The sequence below is a fragment of the Ischnura elegans genome, chromosome 8, assembly GCF_921293095.1.
Source record: "Ischnura elegans chromosome 8, ioIscEleg1.1, whole genome shotgun sequence".
NCBI classification, from domain to species: domain Eukaryota; kingdom Metazoa; phylum Arthropoda; class Insecta; order Odonata; family Coenagrionidae; genus Ischnura; species Ischnura elegans.
The window spans coordinates 39,017,441-39,038,773 of record NC_060253.1 but is presented as its reverse complement, the minus strand read 5'-3'; the positions used below and the strand labels follow the sequence as shown (position 1 = coordinate 39,038,773).

The window sequence follows — 21,333 nt, the reverse complement described above, 5'->3', positions numbered from 1 at the left end:
ATTATAAGCTTATTATTTCAAAGTCCAAAAAAATTTGCCAAAAAATATTGCAATATTACCTTTTTCTTGAGAGAGAAGAGGAATTATTAATATATGGAAAAGTGATGGCATAGCAAGAAAAAGTATTGATATATTTGAGCATAATTCCATATCTATATGATGTATTACTGGGCTGATAGCATGACAAATAGGTAAATTTCATTAGCCATTTTAAGCTTAAGCTTGGGTATCTGCTGAAGTTCCTAACTTTAATAATAGCATTTATTCATATTTTATGATCATACTAGCCTAATAAATTCTGTGCTATATAGATGGGTTAATTATGTGGTTGGATTAATTCATGGTTGCTTAGAATATGGCTGAGTTTTGCTAAGGAAATATTGTATCATTTGGCCTATAATTATTGCTTTTAATTAGGGGAGGTTAGACCTTGGAGAAATCAGTTCCTAATTCCATTCCATCACCTGCATTAATCATATTTAACTGGGGAATCCCTTAGTGATTATCAAAATATGATAATTATATAATTGTGAATTGGGTTGACTCACTTTATTTTTAAATTTTTTCTCTGCCAGATTGAAGGACTTCATCTGGCTATTAAAATATTAGTTTTAGCATGTTGATGCAAAATTTTCCAAAAATATTTCGTTTTACCAAGGGTATAAGAAGATATGTCATACTGATACTGATATTTTATTATTTTTTATTATTATTATTGTTCGAAACCCAGATTACTAGGTTCATGTATAGGAACTTTTTGAGCTTGCCTTTGGGTAAGAATGTTTAGGGAAGCTGGTGTTTCAGATTCCAAATCTTCCCCTTTTCCCATGGCTACTTGGATGAGCCCTGATTGATTAGGTAGAATTGACCAGCGGAGACTTATTGTTATTGCTGATACGTTGCTGTTATTGCCATGGCGATCTGAATTCTTTCCAGTTCCCTAATCCAAGAGCTGCTGATCATGTCACCATTATCTTGGTTGAAATTCTTCCTCACCAATCTTTCCCGGCCTCAGCAGTGGCGGATACAGAAAAAACTCAAGGGGGGGGGCGCAACATATCTTGAATTGTGTTTAATTTTATCGTAATAAAAGATGATCAAGTCACAGGCAGAGTATATGAAAATTTTATTTAAAGTGATTATAAACATGTAAAAGACAATGCCATCTTATGATATAAAAAAGTTACAATTGTGGTTTTGCAATGTTCGGCAATACATGCGGACCCGCAAGGGGGGGGGCGCACGCCCCCCGTCTGTATCCGCCACTGAGCCTCAGTGGCGGTGAGGCGAAGTCCTCACTTGCCTAACCAAAAGGTCATGGGTTTCAATCCTGACTGGATAGTTTGCCTCTATCCAGGGCATGATATTTGTGATCTTCTGTTGTTACGTATTAAAGTCCCTCATTATAAAGGTCTTAAATGTGCTGTTTTTTGGTTGGTGAAGATAAAATGAAAAAATTTTCTCTATTGCCTCGTTTGTGAAACAATCCTAAAACTGACCAGGTTTCCGTAGCACTATGATATTGTTGCAGTTGATTTTATCTTCTCGACGCAGAATATGCACAACAACTACTGATTTTCTAAGTTTACTAAGCCAGAAATACCATTTGAGTAGGTATAGTTCACACAGTCTTCGCGATACGTACAATACCACATTTACTTGGGATTTTAAATACCGTGCAGTCAATAGGCCAATTACCTAGATACTTTGCCCCCACAAGTTGGAACCTTTGCCCATTTTGATGGATTTTCTTGCTGAAATCACTGAGTTGCTGTGCTCAAGTGGAGTGATTGTAACTCGGGAATAAGTGTTGACACTGGTTGTTTGCTTTAAATAGCTTCATAGTTAGTGTTTTGAAAGTTAGGTTGGTAGGTGCGAGGTTGGAGGATTACTTTTGTATCCAGTGAAAATTGTTATCTGTGAGTTTTCGATTTTTAAGTCTTCTAAGTTTGATTTTCTGGCTTACTAATTTAGCTTTAATACAAATCAGCAATAGTCGAATTAGCTTGAGTTTAGACCATAAAATCAGTTTTGGGTGATACCAGAGTGCTTGACAATGGAGGCGATGGAAGAATTTCAAACGAGATCATCAGCTCTTGGAATGGGATGTTAAAAAGAAATGAGGGGATGAGAAGCCAAAGGGTACATGTGATTTATTTTTATTTTAACAGAGATTGATAGAAGAAATGCACAAAAACTTGGTCGCCAAGGGATACGAGTGAGTCTCTGTTTTGTGCTGACTACAAATGGATAAATCAAATGCACTACTAAATATCTAGTTGATCTCATTTGTTTTCTTTAGCTAATCTCTGTACCTAATTCTGTTAAGGAAAAAAATCACTTGTACCCCTTCGATTTTCACCCCCTCAATTCAGATCTCTAGAGTTAAGTCTCCCCTGGTCTACCGTCCTCCAACTCAACAATAGGTCTCTGAACACCTATTTAGGTAATGACTTTTCTGAAAAGTAGGTGTAATTATTAAGCTAATAGTTGTTACAATGTGGCTGTAAAGTCATCAATTTTTTTATTAGGAGCATTTAAAATACCTCGTACAAGCCATCAAAGAAAAACGTAATTCGCACCGCCGCCATCTTGAATGACGTCAGCTCATGCAATAGTGCTGTTCTTAACCAACTTGATCGTGCACATTATTGAAGTTTACAGTGGAGATATTGTGGTTATTATGCCGTATTTTACGTGTCGTAGTTATTCCTCGATATGTCGAAGCGTAGCTTCAAGTACTGTATTGTGCCTAAGTTCAGAAATACGACTAGAAATGCTCCAAATAAATATTTTCATACGGTCCCCCAAGACGTAGAGAGAAGATTGGTTCGGATGAGGAAGTCCCGACGAATGTGAATGAATGAAGAAAATGAATTCTAATATTAACGCAATGTTTATCAGATTTGACACAATCCTATACCTACTCATCTTCACCAGTGGAAAGAATTTTCACTTTATCCATTTCGAGGGGATCGCTGTCCGACACTTTTTGAAAAAATTGTATTCCTCAAAAAGAATAATGCAACCATATAGAGCAACATTTGAGAAGTTTTACTTTAAAAAATAAAATGTATATATGAAGCATACCTTTCTCGTGTACTATTTGTAACTATCCTTACGAGCAAAAACAGGATAAATATTTTTTTTAGATCTCTTAGTTTCCATACAAATGTATTTTTTTTTATTTCAAAAAGCATTTCAAATACTGTCTACACCCTTTTCATTTCAAACACCCTTGTCACAGGTATTGTGCATTTCAATTTTGCCCAGCCCTGCTTACATAATACTTGAACTGCTCTCAGAACACTCAGAACTTATCAGAAATAGCTATGCAATCATTGCAAGAAAGGCTGTTAACTTCCACCTCACCGTCCCCTCAGAAACTCGTGCCTCCACACAATAGGTCTTATTTGTGCTCGGGGCACACACGAGCTCGAGCGATACATTTGTTTTGATTGTGCATAATTTGCACGCAACCAATGACACAGTCTAAACATATGTTTAGACTGTGCCAATAGTGTCGTCAGCGTAATCTTCTCGTCCGACCCTAACAAATGGAATTTCATTGTTATTTTTCATAAACACATTTCATGTGTATTTTTCAAGAGCCAGTAATATTATATTTCCATACCTATACATCTTCACTCCTCGACTTTCAGCATGTATGTAGCAATTGCTGTTGCTTATGTAAGTAAACATTGCTGCCGTTGTAATTTTCGGCAAGTTTCCGGAGTCAGCCTTGGTGAAACCAGGTTCCGTGGCATTTGTTTTTTACGATTAAACCTCCGAAAGATATATGAGAAATAAAACCTTACTTAAAGTCGTTAAATAAACCGAGAAATTTGGTGACGATGCGCAATGCCACTGATATTTCCCTCACGATTGCATGAGATGACGTCACTTTCCGGCTGGCCAATGGAATTACAATTTGAAGTGGGTGTGTTCGTGGAACTGTTACGGTCATTTCTTTGGTAAATTCTTAAGAAAATACGTGAAATAAGTGTGTTAAAGAGGCATTACTGACAATTTTACGATAGTTTATGATTTTTAGTTAATATTTTAAGGGATATTAAAATTTTATCCAGAGACCTATTAGGGCTCGACCAATCCCACCTATCCTCACACTGACAATTTAAGCAATCTTATAAAAATAGCAGTAATAGTCTTAAGAAAAGGTATGTAGCCTGAAGTGTTGGCTGCCTTCAATTTACTTACCAGCTGCTAAGCCCGAAAAAAGTGAATATATATCAACCTCACTTTCTAGTTTTTAAACAGTGGCAATGGTAGAAACGTAATTTATTATAAGTATCTTTCCTTTTTTATACTAGTGGTAAAATGCAATTTGTTGGAATATTTTCCATCAGGGCACTTAAATATGATAATACTTTTTTAAACACCAGATTTAATGTCATTGGACTTATTGAAAATCATTGGAAAATAACGTTAATAAAGAAACTGTGAGTCATTCTACTTCTCAATTACCAATAATTTTCATTTTGAAACTTAATCTATCTAGAAATGGAAAGGACATTATTTCAGTTGTGAATTACCAAATGGAAGGTAACACCAGGTTGCATTTTTAATGCGCAAGCCTAATTATGTTGCCCTTTCAACGCATTCATCATTGTGTCCTTTGTTTTTGGGGCTCTCATGTATTCAACTTTTGTGTGGCATGCCTTGAAACCATTTGCATGTGATGTTAAACATCCATTATGCTGCTTCATCTTGTCTCCACCATTGGCGTGTTGGGGATGCAACAGTGTGATCATGTGAAGAACAACATTATCCTGGATGTCCGTGTCTCACAGCCTAGCTCACCGGCGCAGCCTCTCCAGCCTATCGACAACTCGGGCGAGTTCATCGATGACAATCCGGTATGGTGGCTAACCCCATTGTCGACAATCCATCCTCCCGATTGTTGATCTATTGATGCTCTAGGCCGAGAGCACCTCCTTCACTCTTTCATGAAGTTTTTTTTGCGTGAGAGTTTGCAGGCTCATGACTGATTGGGAGTGTAAGAGTTGGTTTTATTGGCCTCTTTTTCAGAATACTCATTCTTTTTTTTTTGTTGAGAGTTTTGGTAACCTATGGGAACTCCACAATGAGAAAAACAAGTAATTATATTTGAAAGAGTATATTAAAAGATTGATTTTTTTTTCTTTTTTTTTCATCATCACTTCAATTTCTTTTGCCATCAATTATGTTGCTATATTTATGCACAGACACACATTATTATTTCAGTGGTGTCCTTAAACAATTTAGCTATATTTATGTGAGTTGAAGTGTTGTGTGAGAGTGTGTATGTTTGAGTGATGTTCTGGAGATTCTCTTCAGTTTTTAGTTTTAAGCAGCAAGCCATAGGGTTTCAGTCCATGTACAACTGATATGATATTGACCATGCTGAACAGTATACACAGTACATCTGTAACATCTATTGTTATCTTTGTAAGTGTAATTGTACTTATCAATCTACCTACGTTGACATTGAGAATGAAATATACAAATTTTAATATTTTTCTATTGTGAAATGTGTTGATATTTCTTTTTTCCTTTTTTTGTTAAAATTCTTGACGTTGTTATTCATTTGGTATCTAAAAATTTACTTTTTATTTTTATGACAATGATTCACTTTAATGATAGTTTATTTCCTGATCAATCCTGTTACATGCACAAGACAATCATAGAAAAAATTACATTAGTAATATATGTACTTGGTTGATAGTTTGATGACTTTAGTCTTTAAAGAATATATATTTAAATAACATAAGTATTGATCCCATTTAATTTTTCTTGCTCTTCCTGCTTTGCACAGGTTCTGAAAAATTAGTTGATGAATTCATTTCTTATAGTTTGTTTGAGTTTTGGTTTCTTTATGTCTTTTGATTTGGTTGAGGCTTAGGAGATTACAGTTTATCTATGGAAATGTGCTTAGATTAAAAAAAAAATAATTTTAACCTTACACTTTTCTTGCTCTTCCTGCTGTATTCAGGTTCTGAAAACTGGTTGATGAATTCATTTCTTATAGTTTGTTTGAGTTTTGGTTTCTTTATGTCTTTTGATTTGGTTGAGGCTTAGGAGATTACAGTTTCTCTGTGGAAATGTGCTTGGAAAATTTAAATAATGATGACCATTTACTTTTAGTTTCTTTCAGTTTTTGTCTTAAGAAGTGGTACCACCTTACATAATATGATATAACACTTTACGTGATGAATTGGCAGGCATTCAAGGCCTCAGCCAGTGGGTAGGCGCTCAAGGGGTTCAAACCCACATAATGTATTGGACATACATACGTAGTCGTCAGAGTTCCTGCAACCACTCCTAAATATGTACATCCTTCCAATAAAGGAGCCTCTCCCCCCGAAACATTTTCTCTGACTGAGGCCTCGATAAAATGTAGCAGTGTACTGTGTAGGTGAGCCTAGGTGAATCAGAAAATAGTGAGGATTAGAAGGAGGCATGCGCCTACAACTTTCTGTTTTAGCAGTGGCAGAAAAAAACCATTGACATGTTAACGATGGAAAAACTCCAATAAATGTAGTCATAGATTCGTTTGTAAGCTGCAGGAGTGCAGCTAAGAATTAAGGCTAGGGGGGATTTTATGCGCAACTAATATTTAAGGATGTGGGGGTATTGCATACCCGCCAGGGTAAGCAGGAGTTGCAGATTTTTTTTAATTTTAAGATTAATGGTTCAAAATGGTGAGTTTTACGGATTTCTGAGGGATATTTGATTAATCCTAACACTATTCTATTAGTAATACTAATCCAATTAAGTAAAATGGATTAAACTTAAAAATTTCTCTGAGCTCTGGGGGGGGGGGGGGGGTTTATCCCCTAAAACCCCCCCTCGCTGCGCCACTGGTAAGCTGCTAATGTATGATTTTAGTGTCGAAATAAATATCTCTTACTACCAAAATGATATCCATAACACGATTTTATACCAAGTATTTTTACTAACTTATTTACCAATTCTTAAGCAAGACTCCCTCTTGTTTAAGGAAGCTATGATTGAACTAACAAAGCTATGAACTCTTCTTTAACGAAGCAGTATATGGTGAAAGGTCCACCTCCTGAGAAAAGGGCAATATTTTATGGGTTTTGAAGATAATATGACCAAAGTCACTATTGTTGCTCATAATTATTTGCATGGTTCCCTTGGTTAGAATGGTAAATTGGGCGCAATCATTCTGTATTCTGTCATGAGAAATCAATGAGTAAAGAGCAGCAATCATAACTCAGAAATAAGTGTTGACACGGGTTGCTTCTGTAAGTAGCTTCGTAGTTTGGGAATTTGAAAGTCTGGTTTGTAAGCGGAAGGTCAGAGGATTGCTTCCTAATTCAGTGAACATTTTTTTCTGAGTTTTCAATTGTTATGTCATCTCCACCCCAACAATGAGCCCAATGTTTATTTGTGTTCTTTCCTTTACTTTTTTGCCTGTCATGTATTTTGCCAATGGAGACCTGTATGATTAACCAATACAATTGTACGAAACATTGCCAAAAGAATAAGGTAAATTTTATGCTGACGTTGAGATTTTTTGTATCTTTATTAGAGATTATTGCTCTAAAATATAATTATCGTAATAACTACAACAAAAATTTTAATAATTTTATTTTTGAATCAGACACAGGCAAAAAAAAAACACCTCTTGCTTGGAATGTTTTTTTTTCAAATTGGTTCTCCACTAATTGCTTTGATAAGTTCATCCTTTCATGCCAAATCATATCCATACTTAGGTGGATTGTGATGAATTTTTAATTCAGGTAGTTCTTTTCCGATCATATTCTAATGAACTGTGTGTTACAGCTCTTGTTCAGAATTCCAGCGACAATGTTGACAAATTTTGTTTTTGCTACATTACAGCTATTAGCATACTAAATTATTAGCGTGTTGAAAATCATCTATTTTGAGCTTTTCTTCGTGAACTACTAAGTGCCGCTAATAAGGTACTAAGTTAAGTCACCTTAGTACTTCCTTAAATCTTCCCATTTTCCCTACTTAACTATTCCTTACCTTATCATCAGTTGTTCTCACGTGTGGCCATCACCACTTAGCTCTACTGTTGATCTTAAAATCCTTCCCTTTGCAGCCATTTGATGGAAAAGGTGGGACAATGTTTAATTTTTATGGATCTGTTGCTTAAATAAAGGCGATTTTCAGAATATTAGCCGGCAACCCTATGATGTATGAGGCAAGATCCTTTGTTATGGATATAAAGAAATCCCATGTATTACAAAAAGAACTATGGTCCCACAAAATTCATTGTAAGCGAGTTTTACTGTATATTAGTAGTTGAAACCAATAACCCAAACTCAAAATTCAATTATATTTCTATTCTAACGGTGACTAAGTGACATATCAAATGGATGTTAGGTGATTGATGGGTAGAATTCATACATTCAGAGCTGTCATCTCTCATTGTTACACATATATTTGTATCGACAAAGTATTGCTTGTACACCATGCTACCTCTACCATATTTCTCCAATGAAACTTTGCCCATTGTCAGAATCATATCATGGAATACTGGTGGTTTTGTATGTTTTTTTTCAATGAACATATCCTTTCTGTAAACTTTTCTACCACTTCACCATCCTCTCTACTTGTACCTCTTGAGTTCAAAATCATGAGATACGTTGCTGCTGATTTATAGTTGTTGTTATTGCCTTGGAAATCCTCTCTTTGGGTTGCTGATTATATGTAAATGTATCTTATTTGATGTGATGACAAGATATTTCCAGTTTGCAGCCCTTTTCATTTGGGCGTATTCTGAAAGGAGTGGCAGAGAAGGTTAATCATTTCTTACTCTGTGTCTGTAATGTGTATCTAAATACAATTCGACCCTGTGTCACTAGGTATCAAATGTGTTGAGATTTCTTTTCCATTCCCATACATCTGCAGCCAGATATTCCATCCTAAATGTTACCATTATCCCTCACAGTCTTCCTATCCTTACAGCTCCTTATTGATTCATTATTTGGATGGAATCTGCTCTTTCATAAAAAGTATTCTACCAACTAAGGCAAGTTCATGTGGAGCATTTTGCGGATTACCCCTGGCCCTGCCTCCTCCCTGATCTTCGACTTCCATCTTCAGTTCACAATAAAGCTTATCCCCTTACATTCTATCCCCTATTCTCTTCTTTTCCCTCTCCTGCTTACCTGAAAGTCTTCTCTGTAGCCCAGTTTTTTAAATCCCCTACCCACTCAGCACTTGTTCCATCCAAACCGTCTGTCTCCTCCGGATCTCATTTGGAAGCGGCCTCTCCTTACCCACCATATCCAGCACTTCATCTTTTTTCCTCTTCTCCATCCAATTCACCTTCTCCATTCTCCTCAATGCTCACATCTCAAATAACTACTCTTTTTTCATCCTGCTTCGTATGTGTCCATATCTCTGCACAGTAAAGCACTGCAGTAAAGATCAGATTCTTCACTACCCCTCTCTTTAAACTCTTACATAGTGATCAACTTTGATCCTTGCGATCTGATCAGGTCTTTCCTATCCATGCTTTCTTTGCCTGTGAAATTATCTTCCTGATTTCCTTGCTGTTGTACCCATTTTCTTCTTGCGTGTCCAAATAGTTGAATTGCTCTACCTGTTCAAGTTTGTGATCACTTGCTTTTATCTTGAGCCTCACATTACTTGTTCACCAATCAAAATTAGAATGGAAGCTGTATTTTTACCTCCTCTTAAAATGCCAATGTAGGTTTACAAGAATTATATGCATTTTCTGTTTTCATTCTTATAAGAAAGCAGTATTTTAAGATGAACTTTTCTTGTACTGGTGTGGCTGAGATACCTATTATTCCTGATCTACTTGATGTATCTGGCATGTCATTCATTCTTCATTTCAATAAGATGCTCCTTCTAATGCCTTGTCATTTTTAGTTTATTGGTTTGTTGTTTGAAGATGCAGTTTCACTTGAAATAGCTGTGTCATCTGTCTCACATTCAATTTATTTTCACCACTTTAATGGGAAAATTATCATTAAATAGTTTTTATCTTGGTGTTATTGGAGATAGATAAGGTTTCTAAATAGATTGGTATGATTTTGAAATAATTTTAACAAACTATTTATGCACTAAAGTTTAAGGTACAAAATATGCTAAATTGGTTAGTCCATTCGAAATTTAAAAAAACATACTCAAATGGGTTGATGAGCATAATAAATCATTCCATTCCATTTTGTGTGTGTAGCAAAATGTACATATGACAAAAAAAACAGTGCATAAAAAGTAGATTATAAAATCATTAAAAAACTGAACTATCTCCTTTAGCATTTTATGTATACAAATATCAATAAATATTCATCCATTAAATAATTTCCTTAGCTAACTCAGTCTAGAAGAATTCATCATCACACTGTAAGGAAGAATTCTATCAGCTTCTTGTGTTTAGCTTTCTCTAGTATGATATCATTTGTATGTACAGGTATGCATGCTTTTCTTCGTTCTTCTATCTTTTTCTCCAATGAAATCAACTTGTGTGTATCAGTTTAACAGTTTCTGTTGACCTTCTCAGTAACTTAGTCTGTGGAATTTTCGTAATTAAGTCATGAAATTTCTCTCGTCAGCATCCCAGTAGCATGATCTCGAGAGGGTGATTGACTCAGGACTTCAGAAATCAAATGCAGTTCAGGAGTCAGTTTTGCGTATTTTGTTCCGTAGAACATGAATCTTTCTTGATTGTTTATGAAAGTGCTTATGGTTATTTGTTATATTTTTTCTGAAATGCTTTTTAGATTGTGAACGTTTGCACTGTGAAAAAGGTGTGGCAATTCCTTAAGGCTTGTTTACTATGTGTATTTGTGTGAGTGGATGCTTGAACCTTTGTGAGAATGTATTAGAAAATTGGCTATTTTAAGGATCTGCTTGGTGTGAAATCAAAGAAGCAATTAAGCATAAAATGAAAAAAAATATCTGTTATGTTCAATTCAATTTTATCAGCCGACCCAGGTTTCACGTTTTCTGTGGGCATTTTCAAAGTCCTCTCATATAACGATACAAAGCACGTAAAGGTAAAGAGTATGCGAACGTCAGTGCAGTAGATTAAAATGCATGGAGTGGAACTTGGCAAGTATTCTCATTTTATCTTATGTGAGAGTGCAGTTCATCCAAGTTACCCCTGAATTCATTCAGTTTATTTGTGAAGCATTTTTACTCACGTCCATTGGCCACTGTAAATGCATTTGCCTTCTGGCTACTTAATGCCATTTCCTCTTGTTGCTAGATAGTATTTCCAATTTTTTCTCTCTTAATTAGTAATCCTCCCATTTTCAGTTCTGAAATGTGCCTGGTTGATGAATGTCTTTTTCCTATGGTTATTTTTTGTTTTGCGTGATTACCCCTTCTCTGATACCATTGATTTTTTTTATTTTTTTTTTATTTCCTGGATTCTAGGCGAATGAATACATGCAGTCAGTCGCACGGTGTATGCAGATGATGCTGAGAATTGATGAGTATCGCTTTGCGTTTGTTTCTGTCGATGGAATTTCTACTCTGCTTCAGGTAAAAACTCTTTTATTTATGGTAATTTTATTAAATTGTCCTCCTCCTTACTCTCTGGCAGAGTTTTCATGTTGTTTGGATCTTATAATCATAATCATAATATATATAATATATATAATTACTATACATAATAAGTTTATGGTAATTCATTTTTAAAACTAAATTATATCAAAGGAAGTTGGGGCATTATAAGCAAGATTATCTCTTGTTTCTTTCATATAGCCCTTTTCTTGCTAACTTCAATCCCTGAGCTCCAGGGAGACTGAATTACTGCTGCACTAAAGGCCTGGTTACACGATACATTAACACATGGGTTAATGTCTAAATGTATGAACGCGAGAATGAACGCCAAAATGTACCGTGTAACCACCCAACTTGTGCGAATGCATGAACAGAAAATAGAACCTGTTCTAATTTGGTTCATGCATTCGTACATGTGCCGTTCCGGTCCACCAAAATCATTCACGCAAACGTACATTAACTTGTACGTGTTAATGTACCGTGTAACCAGGCCTTAAGAGTGTTTAGCAAAATAATAACTTCAGGAAATTAGGAAATTCTGGTTGTAATGAACTTTTTACTGAATGATTTTTGCAGGATGTTGAATTTATGAATAGATTTGAATGTTAAAGATTGTGCTTAACTGCAGACCAAATTTCAAATTAATGATTTCATTTTCATACAATGCAGGTCCTATCGGGTCGAGTGAACTTCCAGGTGCAGTACCAGTTAACGTTTTGCCTCTGGGTTCTTACCTTCAATCCTATGCTTGCAGAGAAAATGAACAAGTGAGTTTTCGGATTTCATGCTGCACTTACATTTTCATAATTCATTTCATTCATTTACAGAGCCAGTAGCCTGTAGCTACTACATGGTAAATAAGTGCCTCATCTCATTAAGTGTAAAAGATAGCAGTACAATAGCTATAAATAGGAATGTACATGTTTGAGTGTGTTTGTGAGTATGTTTCATGTGTAAGGAACTTATAATACTTCCTTTCTTCCAGATACAATGTCATTCCAATCCTTGCTGACATACTAAGTGATTCAGTTAAGGAAAAAGTAACTCGTATTATTCTCGCTGTGTTCAGGGTAAGACTTTATATTTTTTCTTGAACAAATGTTCAAGTTTAATTAATAATGATTTGATTTAGCTCTGATCTACATGCTGGATCTAATGGATTTTGCTATCATTATGCATACTTTTCAAGTCCTTTATTCTCACCTATACACAAATGGAGGTTGTCTGAAAATGGTCTTGGAATCTTGTTTGAAGTTCTTGCCTTTCTACTCCAATTACTGATCATGATGTTAGCATGAGGTGTAAATGTTTATTTTACCTTCCAATTTTCACAGAATTTGATAGAAAAAGTAGAAGATGGTGCTGTGGCGAAAGAACATTGTATTGCAATGGTTCAATGTAAAGTATTGAAGCAGCTATCTATACTGGAGCAGAGAAAATTTGATGATGAGGACATATCTTCCGACATCGCATATCTGAATGAGAAGCTTCAGACATCTGTGCAAGATTTAAGGTGAGACGTTTTTCATAATATGTATGTATTAAAAACGTTGAGTAATAGTTAATTGAGACTGTAAAAGCTTGTGTTTGCTGAGGTGGTGACTGAAAAATGTCTGAATGCCAAAATACCACTGGTATTGATTTCCACATCCAACTCCTCACATGCTTTCGAGGAGCCTGATAGTATTTCATAATTTTTTAGGCTAAGGTCTTTTTTCTAGCGCATCATTCATTTATATTTTTTCTAATTGATATCTGATCTTGTGTTTTCCTATTGTATAAATATGTAATTTTTATGGAATTAGCTCCTTATTTATGAGTGATTAAATTGAAAGATGTATTCATACTTCCTCTCAAAGTACCATTGCTTGTCTGTTGGATTAATTATGCTTCACTGGATTTTTTATTTTCACAATCCTGTTCGTATACTCTTTAGAGCCCTGTTGCAATGGCTGGTCCCACTTCATTATTTTAAGTTTCTCTCTTGTCTCCTTCCTCACAGTTCCTTTGATGAGTACGCAACAGAAGTCAAGTCTGGAAGACTCGAATGGACACCTGTCCACAAATCTGCCAAGTTTTGGCGTGAGAATGCTCCTCGTCTTGTGGAACGCAACATGGAACTTCTTAAGATCCTAGTGCGGCTCTTAGAAACAAGTACAGACCCTCTGGTGTTGTCTGTGGCATCTTTCGATGTTGGAGAGTTTGTTCGGCATTATCCGAGGGGGAAAAAGTAAGTTCACTTGAACCTCTGATTCTGATACTTATTTTTTCAATGTGTCAAAAAAAAATCCTATTTCTTTTGTAGTGTTCTCAAGGTTTGATCAAATGGTTAAAAAACCTACCTGGGCAACATTTCACTTTCTTTATTAATCGCCTTCATCGTGTAGGCTTTGCATTAACACAATAGGGTGGTTTCCTATTATTTTTTATTGCCTAGATCGAAAGATTATTATTACTCCTGGAGTACGTATTTCACGCTTTTAGATTTTTAAATGGCGATATCTATTTTTTGCAATTAAATGAAAAGTGAAAATTTTCAAGCGCGCGAAAACGCGACGGCTAAGTATGAATGCTGGGAAAAGTGTGATGTCATTCTGGTTCCCGCTGCCGCGAGTGACCTTGACCTTGGGGCGAGCCTTTGAACGCTGATACGATGCAGGATGCTAGCAGGTAGCAGAGTACCCTGCTAGCTGGTAGCGCTTGGCTTAATTATGGATTATTAATACCTTATCAAACGAAGGAAACTTTCCGACCTTAGCCAGTTTTAATAGGTGATTATTAAGACATGTTTCCCTGAGCTCTGTGCCTCATGCATGCATTGGTAATCTCAGACGATGTCAAACTCCTGACTTCTCGTATAGTACCTAGGTCCCTGTGACGTCACGTGGAGTGGCATCGCATGGGCGCCAATCTGGCCTTTTTCAAATGAGGTTAAAATTGACCATTGCCATTTGTCTTAACCGGTATTTCATAAACCAAATAATTTGTATATTATGAATACACTAATGGTGGGTAACGAATCGCAATCAATGGCTTTCGTTTTCTTTGATGAAGGAAACTACCCTATTGGAACCGAGTATCAAGAACTGGGAATCAATTGGGGAGAACCGAACCGGTACCGAGAACCGGAAAAATTTTCAAACCGATTTATCCTTAATTGAGAATTAAAAAGAAAATTATGCATCTCTTTATTTGTAAAAAATTACCACAATCAGCAATTATATAAATAAGTAAATGATCCCATTAATCGACAATAAATTCTTTGTGTCCCTTAATTGTGTGTCAGCCATATTCCTTAGATACGCTTTCTAAATAATGCAAAACGTTGGCCAGGCAAGATTTTTTATCGTTTAGCTAAATACGTAAGATCTTCACAAAATAATAACCTATGTAAAAAGAAGGGGTCAATGAAACTAAATTATATGGTAATATTTCCATGCCAATGGCTAGGAAGTTATTTCCTCACTGAAGTGGCCTCTACTGAGTGTTTACATTATTTTCAGGGCTATTGAGCAGCTTGGAGGGAAGCAATTGGTCATGCAATTGCTTGGCCATAATGACCCAAATGTTCGCTATGAAGCATTGCTGGCTGTGCAGAAACTTATGGTCCATAACTGGTGAGAACTAACATTTTCTATTATGTTACTGTTGTCCAAGAAGCCCTTGGAAGCCCTTTTCTTTGAGTTTATTTTTCAATCCTCCCTCACATTTGATCTCATTTATGTCTTCAAAGTCTGAAGCTTTGATTATTAGTTCAAGCAAAGATCTGGTGTTGTGACAGTTGGTTTTATATTTGGGGCTTTAAATCTTAAAATTAGTTGCCACTGTCAGATTGTGTCAACCCTTCAAATATGTACCAACTGGAGTCCATCCGATGTAGCTACTATATAATTGTGGCTCACCTCTGCAATCTTCGTGAACACTTTGCTCATCCTGCAAAAACCGCAACCAGCAGACAACATACGTACATATACCTAACCCTCTTATTATGAGGTGGCAGTTTTCCCGGTCCTGTCTAATTTATCGTGTGGAGGTTTATAGTTGTTAATGGGAGAGTCTTTATTTTTCTTGATAAACAGAGGTGTATTGTCACACGATTATTTTTTTTCGTCATTTTCGAGTGATCACTCCATCGATCATTCGCAAATGATCGTCGCCGGGAATTGTTTTTCGCGATCACTCCAATGATGAGTTTTCCCATCACTTTTTTCATCACTCGTTTGTTCGCTTTTTGTGTTGCTGAAACCATCACTGAAACACCATTTCAGCCAATCAGAACGCGTGCCCATATTGAGCGAATGCATCACAGTGTTTGACAATCGTGAGAACTGCATTAGTAAACAAACACGCTATTAATTTTCGTGATGCGGGTCCTATGACAATGAGCTGTGAATTCGGAATTGATACGAAAAGGGACCGCGGGAAGGACTGTGTGATTCAGTAAAATGATCACTTGAGCGATCACTAAGAGGGACAGAACATATCAAAATGAAATGCAACATATTAAAGTATTTTTAGCCTAACTCACCAATGAAAGATCACTCCACTTCCCTTGAATGATTTTTATTTTTACCCAAATGCACAGCAATAGTGCACCATTTGCTAAAGCCTGAGTCACACCATCATTCATTCCATTCCTTTCGAGGGACAGCTCCAATGATGGCAAAAAAAATTACCCTTTCTCGAGATCAATTCTCACAGTTGAGTTTCTTATGTAAGTTTTCATGGTGTTCAGGTTAGCAGGGGGGTAGACTTCCGAGTTCTGCCCACATTGTCATTTTGATGGCGACGTTATACCTACTCCCGTCCTCAGGCCAGGCTATCTCTTCAGAGGCTGTCTCTTCTGTCTATTCTCTCCTGCCCTGAGGATACCTACAGCAGAGTAGTTGAAAAGTTGCCATCAAAATGACAACAGGGACGGAACCCAGAAATGTACCCTAATATTTCCACGATTGCTCGAGGGATGGAAATTACATCCCTTTTTCCATCACTGGCTCTGTCCTTCAGCCAATCAGAACATATGGCCACTAAAAGAAATTATAACACAATGCTTGGCTTTTAATTGAATGACAGTTGTATGTGCGGAAAATGATGGGAAAAGAGATGGTTGGAATGACTGTGATTCAGAAAATGATCGAGTCAAGTGATCATTCTTTTGATCCCTGAAAACCTATTGCTGGAGCTAGCATTCATAGATATGGAAAAATTATCGTGTGATTCAGGCTTAATCATATGCAAGTTACATGACATAATTTCATGTTACCATGGAGATGCTCGAGGTATGTTAGGGCCAATTTAGAAACGTCACCTACCCTCCAGTTATACTCAATCTATGGTTTTACAGTGGTTTTTTTTATAAAGAGGTAAGGGTGTCTGCTAACCTGGGAAACCAGGATTATTGAGCGAACTTCAGTCTTCTAGAAAAACTCTGGGATTCAGCTTGCGTCCTGGAAAAATCTGTTTTTGATGCCTCCAGCATCACGCAAAAACTAGCCCAATACATTAAATTCTAGCTATGCATCCATTGCTAATTTGGTGAATAACTTACTGATTTTTTTTATATATATGACACTTAGGTGTCATAAAAGATATAAAGCCTTGGATGGATGTATTCAATTTTTTCATCTATGCATTTAACAATTAATGACTGGGCCTGACTGACGTGCAGGCAAAAATAACCGCCATGAGAATTAACTTCTTTCAACGATACGTCACGGGTGAAGACCAACCTTGGAAAATTCTGGTTTCCCACTTCCTCGAGGCGAGACCTAGGAGGAACGGATTCTACTCCTCATTGAAAAATGCCCTCGACACCATGGACGTGAGGTTGGGAAGAACGGAGGACCTCTCCCGACAGCATGGCCCCCGACGGCGGAGTCCCTCCCCTTCGGTTTCCGGAGCGAGCTGTCGAGGCAATTGCGAACGTTGCCCGTACATAAAAGGGATATTTACAAAGAAATTGTTGCCCTAAAAAACAAAGGGAAGTGGCCTCACAAGGATGGCATATGGGGGGAGCCTACGTGCTGGAAAGCCTTCTGGACGGCGCCGACCCTGAGGAGGGAAGGCGAAGTGTCTTGGAGGCTGGCACACGATCGCCTGGCGGACAGCGTCTTCCTGTCGCGGTCAGGATTGCGGCGGGACTTGGAGTGCAGAACATGCCCCGGAAGCCAGGCCACAGCCTGGCACATCCATTATGACTGTAGAGAGACCGGAGAGGTGTGGAGGACAGCTAAGGAATGGATAACGAGAGTCACGGGGTGCAAAGCAAAAACTGCCTTGGAGCTGCACAGAGGCATCCCCCCTCAGAGGGGCGGCTTTGCAAAACGGGGCTTACTGGCAAACTTTATTATATCCGAAGCAAAGGCCAGTATCTACCATTGTTTTACGGCAATGGAAAAAGGAGAAAGAACGGCTCCAAAATACGCCGAATACTTTAAAAAAGAATTGAAAGAAGAATTAGGAGAGAATATTTATACCGTAAATTGAAGTGCGACATGAAATCCTTCATTGATATGTGGTGTGAGGGCGGCGTGCTTTGCGAAGTGGAAGAGGCGGAATCAGGGGACATGATATTCAAAATGAAGATAGAGCCATAAAAGAAAGAATGTAATAATGAAGGCGGAACCTTACTGAGGCACAACCACTCGGAGGGGGGGGGCCACATGCACGGAGGGATGGGGTCCAAGGTTGCGGTTGCCAGCCCCTTCGGCGGACCTCCCCTGTGCGCGGCCCTCCCCCTCGGAGAATGGAAGGGCGGTGGAAGAATCGTTCAACGAAAAAATTAATAAATGAAAATGGAAAAAATGAAAGGAAAAAAATCATGAATAAAACAAGGTGGTGATGAAATTTATTTAAACCTTTTAAAAAACTGCCCATTAAAAAAAAAACAATTAATACAGCAGACTCCCGATTATCCGGCTGCGGTTTATCAGGGTTGCGCATTATCCGTGCATGATTTTTACTCTCGCTCAGCTTTTTCCACGATCTTTATAAAAAAAATAAAATTGGACGCAAAATCATAGGAATTACTACAGTTATTATTTGCGTTAGAATCCCCTTCGTGAAACGTTAGCGATCGCATGCTGGCTGCAGTCACGGGAGCACCGTGTTCCTGTTTTCCAAGCCTCGCAGTGCACTACTGCGCTCCGTGATCACGGATATGTATCCCGCAGCTGTCACAACCCAGGCAACTTGTGCAAGACGCAACTACGTGGCATAGTGCCTGACAGTGTAGTTTCCGATGTCGAGCAGTGGTTTTGAAGCATTCATGCAAACCACATTTCTGTATTTGCGATCACAATTACGGACGTGTGGTTTTCGAAACCAGGCCTTACATGGAGCATTAATAATACGAGTAAAACCATGTTATCGCCGCTAAAAAGATCGTGAACTGGCAAAGAAAGCTCTCAATGAGTCTGGAAAGCACTCTAAAATAACAGAATAACTGCATAAATAATAATATATTTTTTAGGTAAATTATGAGCATTGCAAGACATTTAAGTGAAAGTTTGGGTTATCCGTGTTTTCCGATTATTCGTGCCCTCTCTCCCCATCATTAGCCCGGAAAATCAGGAGTGTACTGTATTGAAAAAAATCAGTATTTACCATTTGAAAATATTTATGCAGCAAACCGAATGATAATGTTTTTATGCATCCTATAATAGTATTTTTTATGTGTTGCTGTCAGTGCTTTAAAATTTTCTCTTACAATTAGTGTAATAAAGAAAATGGCAGTTTCCTTTCCCAACATTTTTTGGTGCTAATACAATTATTATAAAGTAATTCTCTGGGGTTATTACTGAGGTCTTCTGTTATTGGCATCTGTTAATTCATTGTATTCACTCTAATGCTAATAGATGGAAATAATGTTGAAAAAATAGAGTTCATATTGCAGCTGCTGTTTTTCGAGAATGAAATACCAACCTTATACCATGCTAATCTAGATTTTAAAAGATAGTGGAAGGACAAGTTGCTGATGGTATTGAAGAAGTATATAAATAGATTTCTTTTCCTCTTCAGTTTATGTGATTGCAACCATTTAGGTATTCATTGAAATTCAACACTTCAAACTTATGGCCTCTTGTCAGGACAGTAGAAAACAGAAAAATTCTCATGTAAAACGTAGAAATCTCTGGGAATAGCTATGTAGTGGACACATTCAAGGTTTGATTGTGTATTCTGTTCTACTTTTCAGGGAATACTTGGGGAGACAACTGGAAAAGGAACAGACACAAGGTGGCAAACCAGCCCAAGGTGGATCATCTGCCCTTGCTGCCAAGGCATAAGCACTCATTTTTTGCAGTATGTCTTGGATATGGGAACCTGCATGGTAGCCACATTTTCAGTCGACAGCCGGAACATCATTCCATTTGGTCGGGTGCTTGAGGGTATGAGCCAAGAAAACAAGGATTTCTCAAGTCTTAAGAATTGTTCGGAACTCATCAAAGGTTTCCGAATTTGGGTGACTTCATCTTGTATATTGTGGGACAACTCTAGATATTTGATTAGTTATGCTTTCTCGATGCCTGTGGAATAGTTGTGGAGTAAGTATCTTGGGAGATTCATCATGTTTTTTGCACAAAATGATCACAAATATTTCTTCGTATTCAAATGTGTTTTATCATGCATCCCACAATAATTTTTGAAGTTGTGAAAATTTTATACTTCTGTTATGTTTGAGACAAATGTATATTCTTTCCATTGAAATACTCGTAATTTTATATCTGTTGCTGTTGAATGTCTGTATTTTTATTTTGTGGGGCAATAATGTAAGTTATGGTAAGGGTATTGAACTAGAGATTCAAGCTTCATAAACTTATATCTAGAAATGATGTTTTCGATTGTGCATTTGTTCAGTATTTTAAAAGTGAATAGGAAGTCTATCAAAATCGTAATTCTTGCTGGTGAACTTCTCATTCTTTGTACCTCTACGTCTAGTGAGATGAAGTTACCCTGTGGTTTATGCCACGATCATTATGTTTCAGGTTAAGACTTAATTTGTACATAAACACGGCTGTACAAGTATTAATGTAGTGTGAATTTTGGCTTGAATGTACGAAATATAATTAAAAGATAACATTCCATTTTTATGTGAAGCTGCCCATCGTGCATCAAGTGTAAAAATTTATTGCATTGTAGTATATCCATGGTGTGTTTGTAAAGTTAAAAGTAGATGTTAAGATGTTGATACTGTCATTGTATATAATGTTGAAAGGCTTTCATTCCTTGGAATCAAAGTATGGTGTACAGAAATTTATGAAAAATATAGTGGTTTGCTTAGTTCTCAAGTTGTAATCATTTGGTTGTTTTTTTATTGGTTATTAGGCAGTAGATGTAAATAGATCACCCCTACATTGGAGAATCGCTATTATACCTTCTGTTTTCAGGACAAAAATTACACACAAGAGATATCAATATTAGAACCAGGTTCTTTTGAAATCATACCAGCTGTTCCATCAAATAAACTACCCAGGCATATTACTTGTCTGCAGAGTTTTTGTGGCTTTTGAGGACAAGGTGGTCTACACTACCAGACATACAATGCCACTGGGAAGCATACTTGCGTGCAGTGCCACAGTCCCTAGGCTAAAGCAAGTCCTAATAATGTTAAGCCATTTGTCATAGATATCATTCAAGGAAATAACCGTGCACTAGGCAGCAGAACAAGGTCGTTGTCACCTTTGCATCTTTATGGTGTCACTCCTGCAAGTTTATCAATCAGTAAACTAGGTAAACCATCTCGTCCTTTGAAGCCAGCTGAACTCCTCGGAGTGATCAGAAGATATCTTGGTATTGGTA

General features: G+C 37.1%; 1 protein-coding gene across 2 annotated transcripts in view; it reads left to right on the top strand.

Annotated features, from left to right (window-relative positions):
* Positions 1-20,829, top strand: part of LOC124163270 (V-type proton ATPase subunit H) — a 40,090-nt gene extending 19,261 nt beyond the window's left edge. The window contains exons 5-12 of one of the 2 annotated variants that reach the window (XM_046540057.1): positions 4,764-4,877; positions 11,407-11,514; positions 12,205-12,302; positions 12,521-12,605; positions 12,870-13,048; positions 13,538-13,765; positions 15,039-15,152; positions 19,730-20,829. In XM_046540057.1, the coding sequence (XP_046396013.1) occupies positions 4,764-4,877; positions 11,407-11,514; positions 12,205-12,302; positions 12,521-12,605; positions 12,870-13,048; positions 13,538-13,765; positions 15,039-15,152; positions 19,730-19,820 (1,017 nt within the window). In that variant the 3' untranslated portion in view covers positions 19,821-20,829. The remainder of the gene's footprint in view (positions 1-4,763; positions 4,878-11,406; positions 11,515-12,204; positions 12,303-12,520; positions 12,606-12,869; positions 13,049-13,537; positions 13,766-15,038; positions 15,153-19,729) is intronic. The other variant, XM_046540058.1, reaches the window with a different exon arrangement.
* The last annotated feature ends 504 nt before the right edge of the window (positions 20,830-21,333 follow it).